Source organism: Etheostoma cragini, chromosome 20 (genome assembly GCF_013103735.1).
Source record: "Etheostoma cragini isolate CJK2018 chromosome 20, CSU_Ecrag_1.0, whole genome shotgun sequence".
In the NCBI taxonomy this organism is placed as follows: domain Eukaryota; kingdom Metazoa; phylum Chordata; class Actinopteri; order Perciformes; family Percidae; genus Etheostoma; species Etheostoma cragini.
In genome coordinates, this window is record NC_048426.1 from 22,561,225 (window position 1) to 22,578,452 (window position 17,228).

A 17,228-nucleotide genomic window follows, 5' to 3' on the forward strand; every position below is an offset into this window, starting at 1 on the left:
GGCTTTAGGCTGTAAACGTCATGGTAGGCCCAGTTTAATATGCAACTTGATTAGTAGGGGTCCCTGCTCCGTCTCTCTTTCAGTTAAGGGGTCCTTGGTTAAAAAAAAAGACCCCTGATCTACTGCATGTCAAACTATTTGGAATAATTTCAGGGAGCGTGTGCGCACTGATCCATGTGCCCTGTCACGGGCAGACATGACATACTGTCACTTAAGACTGCAGACTACCACCCCCCGCCTGCCTTACACCATACGATCACCTAGCAGCAGAATGTTCTGTGTTGTATGTGGGCTGGCTGAGTGACGCGCCAGTAGGAGTCGGACTGTGCGCCGTTGATAAAGAGGCAGCGGCCGCGGAGAGCGCACAACAGTGGAGAGAAGAGGGGTCCCAACACCGCAGCTGCACCACCACAACACCACCATCACCACCACCACCGTCACCACACCCCACCGCCCGGGCTGAGCTGCACACACCGAAAAGGAAAGCCTCATCAGCGGTGGGACCATGCTGTCGCACCGGCCGTCTCATTAACTCATCCACACCCGATAAACAGGCTCCTCAGCGGGCAACAGCACCCTGAAGCTCCCGCAGGACTCCCGAAGCTCTAGAGGGAGAATTTCAATTTAAAAAGTTCTTTCATCGGTAAGTCTTATATTTATTTTTTTACCATTCACAATGATAATGAAAGTGAAACAAAACGGCAAATGACAAAACAATTCCATTTTTCTTTTTAAACCGACCTAATGATTTTAACTTTTTAAAACACTGTAGGCCTACCGGAGGTTTTTTTCTAGAGTTGCATACGAGTTTGTGCAACAGGTGTACTCTATGTCATTACGTCGCATTGATGATATTGTCAAAATCATCACTGGGTTTATTAATATTTTAAATGGGATTTGGTGATAACAAAAAATGATTTTTTTTAAATTAAATGGTGCATGAGTAAAGCCAGACCCATTAGTGATGTTTGCTATTTTTTTTAACATTTGGTGTCATACACAGGCTGTGGCCTATTTCTGTAGTTTGCTTATAAAAGCATGGGTTCCCTCAGCAGATCTGTATGAATGAGTGTGTAAATGTGTAGTTTGTTTCACTACACAAAAGCAAAAACTGTAGTTTTAATTCTGATACACATGGGAATGGGTCCCATTGAGCTCGCGCTCTGTCCGCTCATCAATCCTCGTTAACCCGCTTTGATGGGTCACGGTTCAATGCAAAGATGTGATTGTGAACACAGATACAGGCTGTAGCTTGCAATTAGCAGTCTGAATAAACATCACCTCAGACATCTGTGAAGAACTGGGGGGTAGGGGTGGGGGGGCGATCTAAAAGCTTACACGCGCCGACACTTCATTCTCTGCTCGGTTGTTTTTGTATTTCACTAAGTAATGCTTCTGCTGTTGAAACAACACTTTATTGCACTTCACACCGACATTCTGGCAATTACACACAAAGATAAAGACCCAGTCACAGCCATGGCAAAGACACATGTTTGGTGACATCCTCCGATCCAGATCTGAACTGGCAACACACGGATTTTGGTTTAGCAACAGATCAGTGGTGGAAGAAGTAGCTACTCATATCCTTTTACTTAAGTAAAAGTACTAATACCACACTGTGAAATTACTGTTTCACAGTCCATAGTTTTACTGTACAAGTTAAAGTCCTGCATTGAAAATGACAATTAAGCAAATTTATGTTAGTATCATCAGGAACATAAAGTATTGAAATTTAAAGTTTATCAATGCAGAAAAATGTGTGCAGAAATCTTAATGTGTAAAGTAACTAGTCACTAAAGCTGTCTGATGACAGAGCGGAGTAAAAAGGACAACATTTCTCTCTGAAATGTGGCGGAGTAGAAGTGGCATGAAATAAACACAAGACTCACATAAAAGTACCTTAAATTTGTACTTAAGTACTTGAGTAAATGTACGTAGTTACATTCCAGCACTGAGCAGGATAGACTGATGGATAAAAGAGTTACTGAGCTAGGAGAGATGCTGTCAGAGAGCCTGAGCCCGCTCTTTTTGTGTGTGTGTGTGTGTGTGTGTGTGTGTGTGTGTGTGTGTGTTTGAAATGAGCGCGCCCCAATGATCTTTGTGCAGATTTTGAGTTGATTGTATAGTTTTAGTTTTTAAGTTGAGTAGATAGGAGGCTGAGCCCCGAGCTGAGCCTGCGTTCAGGAGAGTGAAGTCCATACGCATCAGTTAAGAGGTCTGTGAGTGAGGCAGGTGGGACAGCTCTGATGCAGGGGTTTGTGTGTGTGTGTGTGTGTGTGTGTGTCCCTGGAGTCTTGCGTCACCGTGAGAGCTGACATTGTGGAGAGCAGGGGGCCGCACACCATGCAACGGCCACAGCAAAGTCTGAAGGATGGATTATTTGAAACGTTGTTTAACACATAGGAAGAAGCATCCAGATGTATGGGCTGCGCATATTTACCTTTACAGAAGTATCACAATCAGAAAAAAGTAGCAGCACTTATGAGAAAAATTTCCCTTGGTTGTTGGTGCATACATGATCAAATGAGTATAATAACAAATAATAAAGACAGAAACAGATACCACGGACATATTACTGTTTAGCATTAAGAGGCATTACTCCTTATGCATGATGTACCTTACAGAGTGTTGAGGTGTGTATTTAAAATGTGTAAAAGGTGAATGCTGCATTTTGTGGCAGCGAGGTTGAGCTCATGCCCGTTTGAACTCCTTTAAATCAAAACAAATGTATCACATTTTGCAGCTTCACATATGTTATTAGATACATTCTGGCTAAATGAAGTGCAGTTAAAAAAGAAGAGTATTTCCCTCTGAAATAGAAGGAGGAAAGTATAAAGTAACAAAAAGTACACATTCCTTATGAAATGAAGTTCACTTCTTCAGTAAAAGGTACTAAAGCATTCCCCCAGTGATGGGCAGATCACACGACTCTGTTCCTACGATCCTTTTAATTCCATCTGTAATGAAGTTATTATTATTATCACATTTCAAACCTGTTTCCAGTAGAAACCTTTATTTTTCTTCTTCCGGAGATGAAACATGAAACGACAAACACAATCCGCTGCTCGAATTTAAAAACATATCAAACTGGATTTTAGAAAGAAAAAAAGAAAACAAGTTGAATTTTTATTTTGAAAGGCAGATGTTAATATTCCACATTTTGAAGAGATCCCCAGAATTAACCCTAACCCCTGCGACCCCTCTGTTCTAATCAAAGCCAAGGTACAAATCTGGATCCTGATGAGTGAACTGCCAGCAAAGGTCTCTCTCTCTCTGTCTCTCTCTCTCTTGCTCTCTCTCACTCTCTCTCTCTCAGCCCGAGGGACTCGTAACTCGGATGACATGAATTTTTTTTAAATAAAAATCTAAGAGCAATTTATGTGAAAGACAAGGTTGAGGACAACTGAAGTTTGTCAACTTCTATTGAATACTGAGGGTGAGATGCAGAGACATTTTGTTGGACAACAGCTGTCCAATGACAATAAAATGTATTCTATTACTGGAAGTTACTAGCTACTTTTTTTTTTAGGACTTTTTAGTTGCACAATTGGCTGATGGTTGTAGTTTGTATTTTAAGATTTTTTTTTTAAACACATTTTGATAGTAACTCCACGGTCATGGTTCTCACCGGGGGGGGGGGGGGGGGGGGGGGGGGGGGGGGGGAGACAACCTAGGGGTCCCTAGAGACATCTGAAGCATGTCACCCAACATTACTGCTGCTAATTTCTCTTTCTTTCTGACTTTGGTTGAACTGCTCACAACTTAAATCCACATGATTGTGAGGCCAACAAGCTGTTAAAACTGTGAGAAAGTTCCAAAAAAAGAGTGTGGGTTGAGTTGTACTACTCGGGTACATGCTTTACTGCTTGTAAAACTTTTACTAAGTTACACTTTGGAGTGGTACACTTTAATACATTTCCCCATAGTGTTTTTTTCTCCCTACTACAGCCTTTGTTTATGCAATATTTTGTTGGCATAAAAGCAGTAACATTTCAATAGGTTGAGTCACAAATGGCACCTTGTGTTAATCAGCACGTAAACTTCACTAGGTCGCTAAAAAAAAAAAAAAAAAAAAGAGGATGTGTTTTTAATAATTTTTGGACTGAGCTTGATATGCTCAGCTCCGTAGAGGAAGAAAAGTTCACGTCCATGAATCACTTTCTGGATCCAGATGTGTGTACTACACCCAGCCTGATCGCGTTTACACGGAGGTGAGAAGCAGCGTCTCAGGCCCTGACGGCGGGGCCCTCTGAGGCGCTGAATCTCACAGTCCGGGCCAAAAACATGTGGAGGCCCCTGGTATGCAGACATCAAAGGGTTAAAGGTGAGGAGACGCTCAGCGGCACAGCACTTATCTCCTCTAATGACCTCCTAAGTATAAGTCAATTACTTCTGCGTCATGATCAGAAAGGAACAGACCACAGGGGGCTCTTCGAGCTCCGCTGCTCCTCATTACAACCACTTCACTGCAGTTTATTGGATCAGCGCGCTTGAGGTTAAGGCCTTTTGGATTTGATGATTTACTACATTTGAAAAAATGTATCTATAGTAAAATAGCTGTGGTAGTAATCAGTGGTGGAGAAAGTCAACACACACCTAACCCAGTACAAGTTACCAATTAACCCTCTGGGTCTGAGGGCATTTCTACACATCTTCTTGATTCTCCTTTTAAGGGTATTTGCATATAACTGTTCCCCATGTGTTTCATATCAAAATGTTCAGAACAAACTTTCTGTTTAGTGTGCTCACAGTTGTTCCAGAGCAATACCATTGATTTATTTGAGGACACTGCATTAATGTGCATTATTAGGACAATGCACATTAATCAACATTTCTGCAAATGCGCCAGTGTTAGCCAGTTGGGTAATTTTCAACGGTAGTTCTAGTTACCTAGCATGCATGTCTTTATAGTTGAAGGAGGGGGGGGGACAGAGCACCCAGGGGAAACCCACACCAACTCTACACAGCCGGGCCCTGCCAAGACCAGCGACGGAAATCTGCAGTGCCAACTTGCTATGAGGCAGAAGTGCTAACCACTGAGCCAATGAATTGTTTTGGTGTTTGGAATTGTTTTTTAAAAATCTTTGGGTTCACAAAAGTACCGAATAAAATGCTATATAGATGTCTAAAATTACATTTTATAATATGATAATAATTTTGTCCTCAGAGGGTTGAAAGGGAAAGGCTTTTCAAATCAAGGGTTTAAGTAAAAGCACAGTACATGCCTGTACACTGGGAATTTTACTCAAGTTTCAAAAGTAAAAGTAATCATTTTTTTTAAATTGGACCCTTGTCACAGTGGTATTATATTATTAATAAATAATTGAGCCTAATTAAGTCTTTTTTGGTCACATGAACCAGAGGTTTGACTACAACTACAGCTGTATTTCCCATTATAAGTTCAACTGTTTTTACATTTTAAATTATTTTCTAAATAAAAGCAAAGTTAAAATACCCAAAGACACCTGGAGTGTTTTCTTATCAAGTAGAACATTATTGGATTATTATTTATTACTGGTGCCATAACCAGTGGTGGATTGTACATACATTTTATTATTAATTAAACTACCCGACAATAATTGACACAACCGATTGAATCATTTCCAGTTTCCAAAATGGAAGGATATTTCTGCATTATGTACTTTTACTTTTAGTACTTTAAGTCCATTTTCCTGATGATACTTAAATACTTTAAATACTTAATATAGGAGTAAAATACTTTAATACCTAAAGTGCTGATATTATACTCATTTCTAGGTTCCTAATGGTATTTACAGGTTGTACCAGAATAGGTTTATCTGGTTTCAGTTTTAGAAAACACCATATTTTTGTTGTACTGCACATTGGTGCAGCTCCCCTTTTCACCCGGTGTGTTGAGCTCCCTGTTTTAGCTACAGAGTGAGACATCACACTTCTGTTCCATCTTTGTTGGGCTTTTTCAGTTTGTAAACTTAAAATGTGCACAGAAAAAGATATATACCACAATAGAGGAAAGGGGAACAGCTAAAAAGCATAATAATTTGAGAACTTTAAGTAGCAATTTTAATGCAGGACTTGTACTATTTTACAGTGTTGTCTTAGTACTTTTACTCTGAATATTTCCTCCACCAATGGCTTTAATATGTAAGTAGCATTTTGTTGTTGGTGGAGCGGGTGATGAGTTAATTGCTTTATACACTGTTATATGTTACAAATCATACATTATTTTGATTGATTGAATTATTTCATGTGAAAGCATAGCGTTTATATACAATACATTTACAGGAAAAAGTGCACTTTTAAATGTAGTGAACTAATAAATAGTACAGAATCAGATATTCTTCTCCAAAATGAAACTCTAACCACACCCGAGGGAAAGCGGTTTGAGCGGCTGAGTAAGCAGGTCTGCTGTTGGAGAAGACGAGGGGAGAGGAGGAACCTGTGGGCTCCTGTCCATCAGCGCCCGCCTCAGACAAAGATACATTATTGTCTATTGTTATTCCTGCTAATCAAACCTGATTTAAAAGCTGACAGGTATTCCTTTCTGGCTGAATGCTGTCTTTCTGTTTATGATGCACTGAACAGCCCTGGGCATGTTTCTGACTTCAGGAAACACCCACCCACAAGCACGCGCGCGCACACACACACACACGTGTGAAAATAAAAGCAGCATGCACGTGTGTGCGTGGGTGGGTGTGTGTGTTAAAGCTGCCAATTGTTTTGTGTTCACTTTCACAGACATTTCACACAAACACAAAAGATAGTTTGTTACCTAATTGACAATGATTGACTGTTAAAACCAACTTTAACGTACCATCAGAAGAGTTTTCAGTGTTCCTAAAGGATGCTCTCCTCATACCAAATAAATGAACAAAACTGCAGTGTTTGGTAATAATACTTTGGTTATATTTATTTAAAAAAGAAAATGCAGCTCAATTATACATTTTCATTATTTTGATAGGTGGTAGGACCTCCTACGTGCATATGGTAGAAGGTGTTGTTTGTGGATGGGTGGGTAACGCCTCCAACTGTCATGCAATCTTCAACCTTTTACCCTGAGATCACACTCTTTCCCAATAACCATACTATACGGTTACAGAAAGTGAGAATTTCAAAAAACGTTGGCATTGGACTTGTAACGCTGAGGTATGCTAGCCTTTAGAGCTTTGTGGATCCGACAGTAAGGGCCTTTCACATGCACTGCCTTAACAAGCTGATAGTGAGGGGCCCTCATCTGCAAGCTGGACTGGATGTTTATTGGCTCCTGATAGAAATGTATGTTGTATGGGTCGGGGGAAGCACTCAGTTTCTCTGTAAGTGGGGGTGGGTAAAATCCAAGGATGTATAATAACATCTGGATACAGCGTTTATTCCTGTAAGATTTGCTCAGTGGCGCATCTGCCTGAAAAAGTTTCTATCTACCGTTGAATATGCGCAGTCATTTTTCTCCCGCTGGCCCCACCCGCGAGTCCCTGCTCGGCCCATGACCTTCACATTGTGTTGAGGGAAGTTGATGCAGATCTAAAAAGTCCATGGATTTAAAATTTAGGCTAGAAAGACTGCAGTTTGAGGTGTCCTGGCAGCAGTTTCACAGGCATCTCTTTTACAACGGTGGCCTATTGGGGAAATCCTTTCTGGGCAGCAGGGGGATTTTCTGTTGCAATACCAAGAGTGGTCACTGGGGAAAAACCTGGCCGACAGGCTAATCCCTGTTCTTGTGGGCTGGTAGAAACGTGTCTCTGAATTTTATCATGACACAAACATATTTGACCTTTGTTTGAGTCAGCTGCGTTCAAAAACCGGCATTTTGACCAAATAGAACCACTGGGCCTTAAAATATATGCAACCTCTCAACCTCACAATAGTGGTAAAAATCATGTTTCCTTATACAAGCATGATCTAATCATCATTTTCTGGTTGTGAACTGGTTGTTCAGACGCATACTGAGATTCACAAGCCTGTGTGGATATTTCTCTTGTCAAGTTGAAGCACTAAGTCTGTTTCCACAGCTGAAAATAGGCAGTTTGTAAAAAGTATGCACCTGTAGACAATGAGGGGAGAAATCTGTTACTCACCAACTTCCTGTAAACTGGGTTTTACGGTCATCAGCGTACAAGTGTTATCTGAATTCCTGACTAATTCCTAATTCCCACTAATGTAGTTTCTTGTATGAATGTAGTTGTAGTTTCACTTTGTGTGTGTGTTTGGCACTAGAAACCTGTGATCAAACCTCCTGTTCATCTTAGTCGCTGTCTTATAAAACTGACTTATGAAATTGTCTGACATAAATCAATGTGACTTGGCCCAAAAAGTTGCATATTTTCATCTGCTGATGTTTTTGTGTCTCTATCAGAAAGCCTGTTGGATTCTGTGTAGCAACCATGGGCAGCAAGACTCTGCCAGCTCCAGTCCCTCTCCACCCATCCCTCCAGCTGGCTAACTACTCCCTCCTGCATAGCTCCACAGGCCTCCAGCTGCCGTCAGATAATTTTCCCAGCATCTACAGCTTCAGTGCCCTACACGCCATCCACCTTCACCAGTGGACGCTCGGCTACCCACCTTTGGCCCTGCCCCGGGGCACCATTTCAAAGCTTCCCGCCCAGTTCTCCACCATGGCCTCCATCCCCATGTTCCCTCACCTCCTGCATCCCAAGCAGGACTCAGCGGGGCTGCTGCAGAGCTCCAAGAACAAGCCCCGCTTTGACTTTGCCAACCTTGCAGCAGCAGCCACCCAAGAGGATCATCTAAAGGCAGAGGACCTAAGCATGACGGGTGCTGCGGCCGCCGCAGCGGCTTCATCCCGCCACGCGACGTCAGCCGGCCTGGGATGCCTCCTGGACGTGACCAAACTCTCCTCACCGGAGCGCAAGTCCAGCCGTGGACGACTGCCTTCGAAGACCAAGAAAGAATTTGTCTGCAAGTTCTGTGGCCGCCATTTCACCAAATCCTACAACCTTTTGATCCATGAGAGGACGCACACGGACGAGAGGCCATATACCTGTGATATCTGCCACAAGGCCTTCAGAAGACAAGACCATCTCCGGGATCACAGGTGAGAACCATGCTTAATTAAGGCCTGTCAAGGCCTGTCAAGTCGAATAATATGTTAATAGCTGTTGATCTGACAAGTGCCAATTTGGCTAGGCGTGGTAATCAGTGAGATCTGCACTTCTCTCTCAAGCTCTTTTTTTCAGTCTTTATGAGGACATAGCCACTATAGGCAAATGCTAGGTGGACGGCAGTCCAAAGGGGTAAAGCAAAGTTAAAGCTCCAATTACTGCCAAATATGTTACAGAAAGTGTCAAAAAATGTGCTCTGGTTTACTGGCATTTCTTTAAACCAATCAGAATCGTCTTGGGCGGCGCTAAGCACCGTACAGAGCCCCGGTGCCGCTGCAAAACAGCCATCGGGAAATTGTGGTGGAACATGTGTACGTTCAAAAGTTGTTTTAGTCGTGCAACAGAAAACTCAGATTGGACAGATAGTCTAGCTAGCTGTCGGGAAAATGGTATCAGACAAAGCAGGTTTAAAGATCTCATACTGTCGGTGTAAGAAAGAAAATTTGTTTTGCTATGTTATTTTACAAAAACTGATCAGCATCAGTGGATGCTCTTTGAGTAGGTTGGTGAAGAGTATTTTACAAGTAGAAGTTTGTTTCTTTGATGAGCTTAACATAAAATGCTGTCACTATAACAAGAGGATACAAGATATTCAATTTGTTCAAATAACTGTTCAGTCAGATGTTACTTACTACTGCTGCTAACTTACTGCTGGACTAATTGGGATTGTATTATCCCAATGTTGACAAGATAAGGTCATTTAAGGCCTCACATCAACACAGTGTATCACCCAACTTAAAAATTAAAACGGTCTTAACGGTCCCATGGCATAGTTTTTTAACATTGATATGCGTTCCCCCAGCTGGCCTATGGCCCCCCCAGTGGCTAGGAATGGTGATAGGTGTAAACCAAGCCCTGGGTATCCTGCTCTGCCTTTGAGAAAATGAAAGCTCAGATGGGCCGATCTGGAATCTTGCCCCAGAAAATGAAGACAATTTTGGCTTCACATTATTTGCTCTTTTGGGCAGTTTGTGTTGATTTGCCCCAAAGAACCAATGTACCAACTGTACCGATGTTAGCTGTAGGCTATGGCTGTGTGTGTGTTCCTTCTTTTATTTCCTTCCAGTCCCTCTCCTTTTCCATCGCTTCCCTGTACATTTATAAAGCAGCGATAAGGCATCTAAGGTCATCTGGGATACGTCTGGTAGTGTGTGTTCCTAAATCCAGTGCCTAAAATGAGCCAGTACTGAGTGCCAGCCCTTTGGATTTTTGCCCATTAGTACCCCTACTTTTAATTGTTCATATAGCTTTAGTGCATAACTTTTTGATATTAATGACCATGATATTTATTCGTTACATTCAAGACATTGCCTAATGAGTAGCTGCAAAGCTAATTAAGACTATCAGCTCCACAGGTGCGCGGTCACGGACGGCTCGTATTATGTGCCGTTATTTGTGTGACGCCCGCCCCGCATCATGTCATCATGGGTAGATCTTCACCCCCAGTTTATTATTTTTATGATATTGTGACTGCTATGTTTGCTGCCTTCATGTACAGCACTTTGTTCAGCTACTGCTGATGTGAAAGCGCTTTATAAATAAAGTGATGATGATGATGATGAACAAACAAAAATTCAAAAACACAACAAAATGGCGAACACACTACATAGTGCACTATTTCCCAGATAGGGAACGGTTTCAAAAACAGCCCCTGTGTTTGTTTTGTTTTCTTTAGACTACATGTAGGACTTAGTCTATATCCTTGACGTTCCACTTTTGGGATTGCTCCGTTGGCAACGGTAAATCCACCGGTTTTTCACTCATTTAGGCCAGATATCTGTTGCCTTTGGCTTCCTTTGTGTTGGCATTTTAAACTCAGGTGGATTAGTGAGGACTATGGTTACCTGCTACTCAGATCTCTGCAGGGTAAATCCAGACAGCTAGCTAGACTATCTGTCCAATCTGATTTTTCTGTTGCACAACCAAAACTACTTTTGAACGTACACGTTCCACCAAAACGAGTTCCTTGCCGAGATTATTTTGCAGCGGCACTACAGCTTTTTCTGGGATTTACTGTAGCTCTGCCCAAGATGATCGTGATTGGTTTAAAAATGCCAATAAATCATGGCATGTTTTCATCCCATCACCGAATGCTATGTGAAATAGCCAGACTCCTCCAGCACGCATTGGAGGATGGTCTGGCAAAGCGAGACTACGTTGGACCCGACGCACATTGACCCATTCAGTACTTTTGATAATATTCAGAAATCTGACATGATTCTTCCCAAATACTAACTTGGCTTCTCTGTTTTGCTTCCCCCTGCAGGTACATTCATTCCAAAGAAAAGCCCTTCAAATGTCAGGAGTGTGGGAAGGGCTTCTGTCAGTCCAGGACTCTGGCTGTCCATAAAACATTACACATGCAGGTCAAGGAACTGAAGCCAGCCAAGATCAAGTGATTCACTCTGCCAGCAGGGGAAGGGACTGGGACACTGGAAAAACACGACCAAAGACAACAACAGTCAAAGAACAACCAAAGACTTCTTCATCTCAGCCGTGGGAGGCAGAGCGCTCTGCTTCTGTGGGAATACTCCTCAAGGATAAAACCTTTCACCAGCCAGTTCTTTTTAAAGGAATAATGCAGAAATAAACCTTAGTAGAGAGGTATATTCTACGTTATCAAAGCCTGACTTGGGAGGGGATGTGTGAAATGTGAAATGAAAAACAAAGTACCTTGTGGCTGCGGATACTTTGCTCAGAAGCTAATAATCCAAAGACTTTATTAAAAGGGAGACAACTCTTATGCAATGTTTCTTTTTTTTTTTTTACAAAAACTGAGAATGATCAAAGCCATGTTAACACATTTTCCTCCTTTTTCAATATCACATGTTATTTTTGTACAGATGCATTATATCAGAAATGTATTTTTGCACTTTAACCTGATTATTGATTATTTACATATATCACTGGATTTCTTAAACTTATTTTCAAAATGAATAATCATTTCTAAATAAAATATTTTTACTTTAAGTGGTTGGCTGCGTCTGAGTTTGTCTGGAATTAGATGGGATGTATTGCCAAGTTAGTAACACTTTGGTTCATACATAAACATATTAAAAGGAAAGTAACAGTAAAGCACAAGTACTGCAATGGACAACCGATATAGAATAGGAATGTTACAATAATTATAAAGCATAGTGTAAAAATCATGATAACCTAACACCTACAATACTTGTTTCAGAATTAGAAAAAGAATGCTGTATGGTTGTGTAAGAAACTTTTTACTTTGTCTTTTTTAACTTATACAATTCAAAGACTTACACAACCATTAAAGAAGTGACAAACCAAAGCAAGAAAAAAAAGTACAATGTCACTATAGGAAGTAAGAATTTAGGTATGGTGGTCATTAGTGGCTACATGTAATTCAGTGCAATTTGTACCATTTTCACATGCTAATGACAATAATAAACAGGAGGATGATCACAGCCAGACGGCGATAGCCGGAATATTCGTCCAATGGCCCAACCCTAACTAACACTGATGATAATGCTGTCAAGTAGCACTGTGAGTGAAGCGTAACTATTATAATTAAGGTGCTGCATTAGGACAGTAACTACCACAAAAGCTTTATTCTAAACACTTACAAGGAGACAAACTCACAGGCTTTATGCAATGCTGCAGAAGAGGATCATGGGCCCCATGTGAAAAATGTATTTGAGTTCTGAGTCAGAACTCGGATAAACCCGGGTCGAATCCGACCTGCGGCCCTTTGCTGCGTGTCATCCCCCATCTCGCTCCCAACTTTCCTGTCTTTCCACTGTCACTCTGAATAAAGGTTAAAAAGCCCCCAAAAAATAATCTTTAAAAAACAACTCAAGAACTCAAATACGTTTCTCACACTGGCCTTCATCTTCTTCTGTAAAACTCTCCTGAATAAACCCCTGAGCTTAAATTTAAAGTGACCAGCAGTGCTTTCAGTGTTCATTCGGGCCTGTGTGTGTTTTGGGAAATATATTGCATAAAGGACAAACCTATGTATGAAACTCAAGGTGTGTTATGCAACCGACTATCGGACTTTAAGGCTTCTGAATGGTTGGGAACAGTTTGCACCACACAGCGACAGGTTTCAACTTAGCACATGTCCAACTTTCATTTATTCTTGAGTTTTGTATTGTTTGCATTTCTCCACACAGTTTGTATATGCAAGACGGGACGATGTCCCATATGGAATGGACCAGACATTGCCATGACACAAGCAATGTTGCCATGACACAAGCAATAAAACAAGACAATGACCAACTATACAGTATATGCTTAAATGAGAAATGTAAACAAATGGCGTGTTTGTGTGTGTGTGTGTGTGTGTGTGTGTGTGTGTGTCATGCAGGAAGAAGGCTGCTGGTCCAAGGGAAGAAAGAGAGCTGAGCGGATGGTCGCCCTGCTGCTCACCGTTTCTCTTATAGCCAGGAACTCATCAGTCCGTCATCAACTCCAGGAGTAGCCAGGGACAAACACACACACGCACGCACACACACACACACACACACACACACACACACACACACAGACACACACACACACACACACACACACACACACAGCTGGGGCAGCTTAAGATGGCAGGGGATGGTGTACGTGACATAAGGTTTGTCGAGATTGTGGGACAAGGGACACTACTTCTGGTCCATGACCTTCTGTCCTCAGGCTGCTGACAACATTACAGACCTTAACTACAGTACTGAGACTGCTGGGAAACAAAGAGCACTGCTACCAGACACTGGTGGTCGGACAAGCATGTCTGCAGGCTCCAAGGTTTCTGTTGTATTCCAGCGGTCACTTCCTAAAGTATGATCATGGTAGGGTTCTTTTAGGCTTGCATTGCTAGACCGTACCCCACAGCGCTGCAAAGGAGGGTCTGGCTGGTCCACAATGACATGTGTCCTGGCAGTGGCTAGGGGCTGGACAGAGGAACAGTGCCTCTGCAAAATAGCCTCTGGAAGGAACTTGTTTTTGTGGTACATGTGTACATTTGTAAGTTGTTTTAGTCGTGCTACAGAAAACTCAGATTGGACAGAAAGTCTAGCTAGCTGTCTGGATTTACCCTGCAGAGATCTGAGGAGCAGCCAACCACAGTCCTCAGAAATCCACCGGAGTTTTAAATGCACAAACACAAAGAAAGCAGAAGGTGACGGACATCAGGCCAAAATGAGGGACACCCGCTGGAATGTCTGAAAACGAAACATCCTCAATATAGACTAAGGTTGTTGGTGTGTTTTTCTTCACCAAAGGCTGTGCTTGTCTGATGTAGTCAACACAAAAAAGAGCTGTGTTTGAAACCTCTCCCTCATTCACTCCCTCACTATTCCCCATTTAGTGTGCGTTAAACAGTCAACTACATGAGGAAATTGCCAAACAAGAGTTCAGACACTGCACTGAAAATGTCTTAACATCGTCATCATCAGGAGATGCACTAGATACTTGTGTGATGGAAGCTGGTGCGTCCAGTATCATGTCAAATCGAAACAAAACTACTTGGAAATCATCCTGTAATAATTAAAACAATATTCAAAAGTCAAGAGTCAACTAGCCTCTTTGTACATGTGGATGCACCATCTTGAATTTGTATGTATTAGTGTACTAAATGCAAACAATTATTGTGATAAATTGATATATACTGATTTTGATATCTCAGGAATTACTTAATTAATACTAACTTAATTTCTTATACTGCACTGTAACTTCCTTTCTCGCATTTAATCCGTGTTTAAATTTTTTTTAACTGCTTTGAATTGCCCTGATGCTGAAATGTGCTATACAAATAAAGCTGCCTTGCCTTCAACATATTCCACACACTGCTCAATATGGGATTGTTAGCAATTACTGCTTATTGGAGTAGAGGTTTACTTTCTAAAGCCCCCGGCCTTGGCTTTACCCTTGTGTCCTCTGGGCCTAGGGGAAATGTCATTCACTGCTACTGTCCTAACTGAATGATTTAGGAAGGCCTGGCAGAGAGCATGAAGGGGTAAGGTGATGCTTCACACAGTAGACGTCGCTCTGTGCCACTGACACGTTTATGGTTTCCGACTGGCAGGGTGAGTGGAAGGGTGGCAGGATGGACGCACGGTGAACTGACAGATACAGAGCCGACAGGGACCAGCTGTTCCCCCACAGGCTTCCTCCAGCCAGAGAGGAAAAGGAGGGGGGAGCCCCTTCCCTTTCCAACAATTATAGAGGCCGATCAGAGCAGGCCAGGAAGGTGAAAGCAGGTCTTGATGAAAATCACTTCCACGTGGTTGATGGCCTATTCACCTGACTACAACAGGGTTGCATAGACATACTGCCACATGTCTGATAATAACAGCTGCCACTGCTGGGGACCATCAACATTGATTAAATAAGTGATACTGATAAAGCACCGACATTGTGTGGGTACTTTGGTTGCTAAGGTCTTAGGTTGTCAATGATGTAACTGCCAGGAATCAGTGGGGATGTCAGTCTACACACACCATGAAATGTGGCATGAATGTGTTGGTCCCAAAATGTTGTTGCTACTCTGAGCTTTTTGCTGCTTCAGGTCAATGCTTCTTCTTGACCAACAGTTTGAATCAGGGAAATGAATCACGAAAACTTGGATAGTGTTTACATTTATATGCATTCAGGCACAAGGGAGTAATTCTAAAAATGGCTGGTGACCCCCCTGATATTTTGTCTAGTGCTACTGTCGGGCCAATGTTTCTCCTGGCTGGTTGCCATTCAATTAGCTCACAACATTCCAACCAATGAGTCACCCCGGAATTCCACGAGGCGCGGATGCGCCACGTTCCCGCTGTGAAGTGGTGCTTGTTCCACAGGGAGCTTCTCAGAAGCACAGCGTCTTTCCAGCCTTGTTGTTTTGGTCATTCTCCTTGGATATTTTTGCTTCTACCATAAAAGTTAGTAGTCTATATCAACGCATTCTCATGAACAGGTCCATTTGATATTGTATATTAGTGTATGCACACTAAAACGTAAGATTTCCCAAAACTATGAGCATGCCAGCTGGTCACGTGAGCGCTGAGCAGCATTTGCTAGCAGTTTTAGGCGCTATAGAGCTTCATGACGCCGACTACAGACCTCAGACACAGCTTGGTCTGAAAAGACTTTCAACACATCTGGTATTTTAGGTAGAGAGCTGCTTCTGGGACGCGTGGCGTTGCAGCTGGTAGAATCACAAGCATAGTCTTAGCCACGTTTGCTAGTGGCGGCCATGGCGCTGCTGGAAGGCAGCGCAAGCGCGCCTGGTGGAATCTAGGGGTAACGATTAGTCCAACATGCCAGTTGCCCTATGTTGGCAGGCCATGTGGGCCCTAAAAGGTCCGTGTTCATCGTGTGTATGGTCTGTGGTAATTGGATTAATATGAAGGTAAATATGGTGCAAATGTGAGAGTGCGTAGATGCGATGTGAGCACTTGTAGAATATAATTTGAGAGCGTGTAAAACTAAAATTGAACTCGTAGATGCGATGTGAGCGCCTGTAGAATATGATCTGAGAGCTTGTAGAGAAAAATCTGTACTTGTATTTTATATATTTTGTTCACTTCAGTCAAATTTTTCCAGTACGACCACAACTCAGTGATTGGGGCTCGGCCAGCGTGGAAACATCGCTAGAAAGCTCCGCCGCCGACCTCGACGTGATCTGATCTCCAGCGGGACACGGACAGCTCCAGAGCCGGTAGAGGCACAGCCCCCCGGAGCCCAACGCCAGCGTTAGCTCCACAGACTACGTCCACAGGTACAAATTAGTTTTGCACCAAATGTATCGCAAGAAGTGTTGCAAAAGTCGGGAGCGCAGACTCGCCGCTGTGTGATGCGAGAGAGCACGCTGCAGCGACAGATTCCAGAGGTTGTGATCACTGAGTTGTGGTTGTACTGGAAAAGTGACTCAAGTGAAAAAAAATAGAAATACGAGTACAGATTTTTTTCTACAAGCTTTTAAATCATGTTCTACAAGTGCTCACATTGCATCTACGCGCTCTCACATTTGCACCATGTTTACTTTCATAGATTAGTTGGAAATTTGTGCATGAGTACCAGAACAACAACTAAAATCTGAAATGAAAAGGGTTTTTGGCATTGCAAACTTTTACACAGTTTTTTTTAAATGTATTGTTCACTGGAATATCTTTTTTATTTTTTTTATTTTTTTGGTAG

At 42.3% G+C, this 17,228-nt stretch overlaps 1 protein-coding gene across 1 annotated transcript; it reads left to right on the forward strand.

Annotated features, from left to right (window-relative positions):
* Nucleotides 1-354: 354 nt before the first annotated feature.
* Nucleotides 355-12,002, forward strand: osr1 (odd-skipped related transcription factor 1). The gene is made up of 3 exons (XM_034857709.1): nt 355-643; nt 8,333-9,031; nt 11,365-12,002. Exons 2-3 carry the CDS (start codon nt 8,361-8,363, stop codon nt 11,495-11,497), a joined length of 804 nt encoding a protein of 267 aa, XP_034713600.1. The 5' UTR covers nt 355-643; nt 8,333-8,360; the 3' UTR covers nt 11,498-12,002.
* Nucleotides 12,003-17,228: the final 5,226 nt, after the last annotated feature.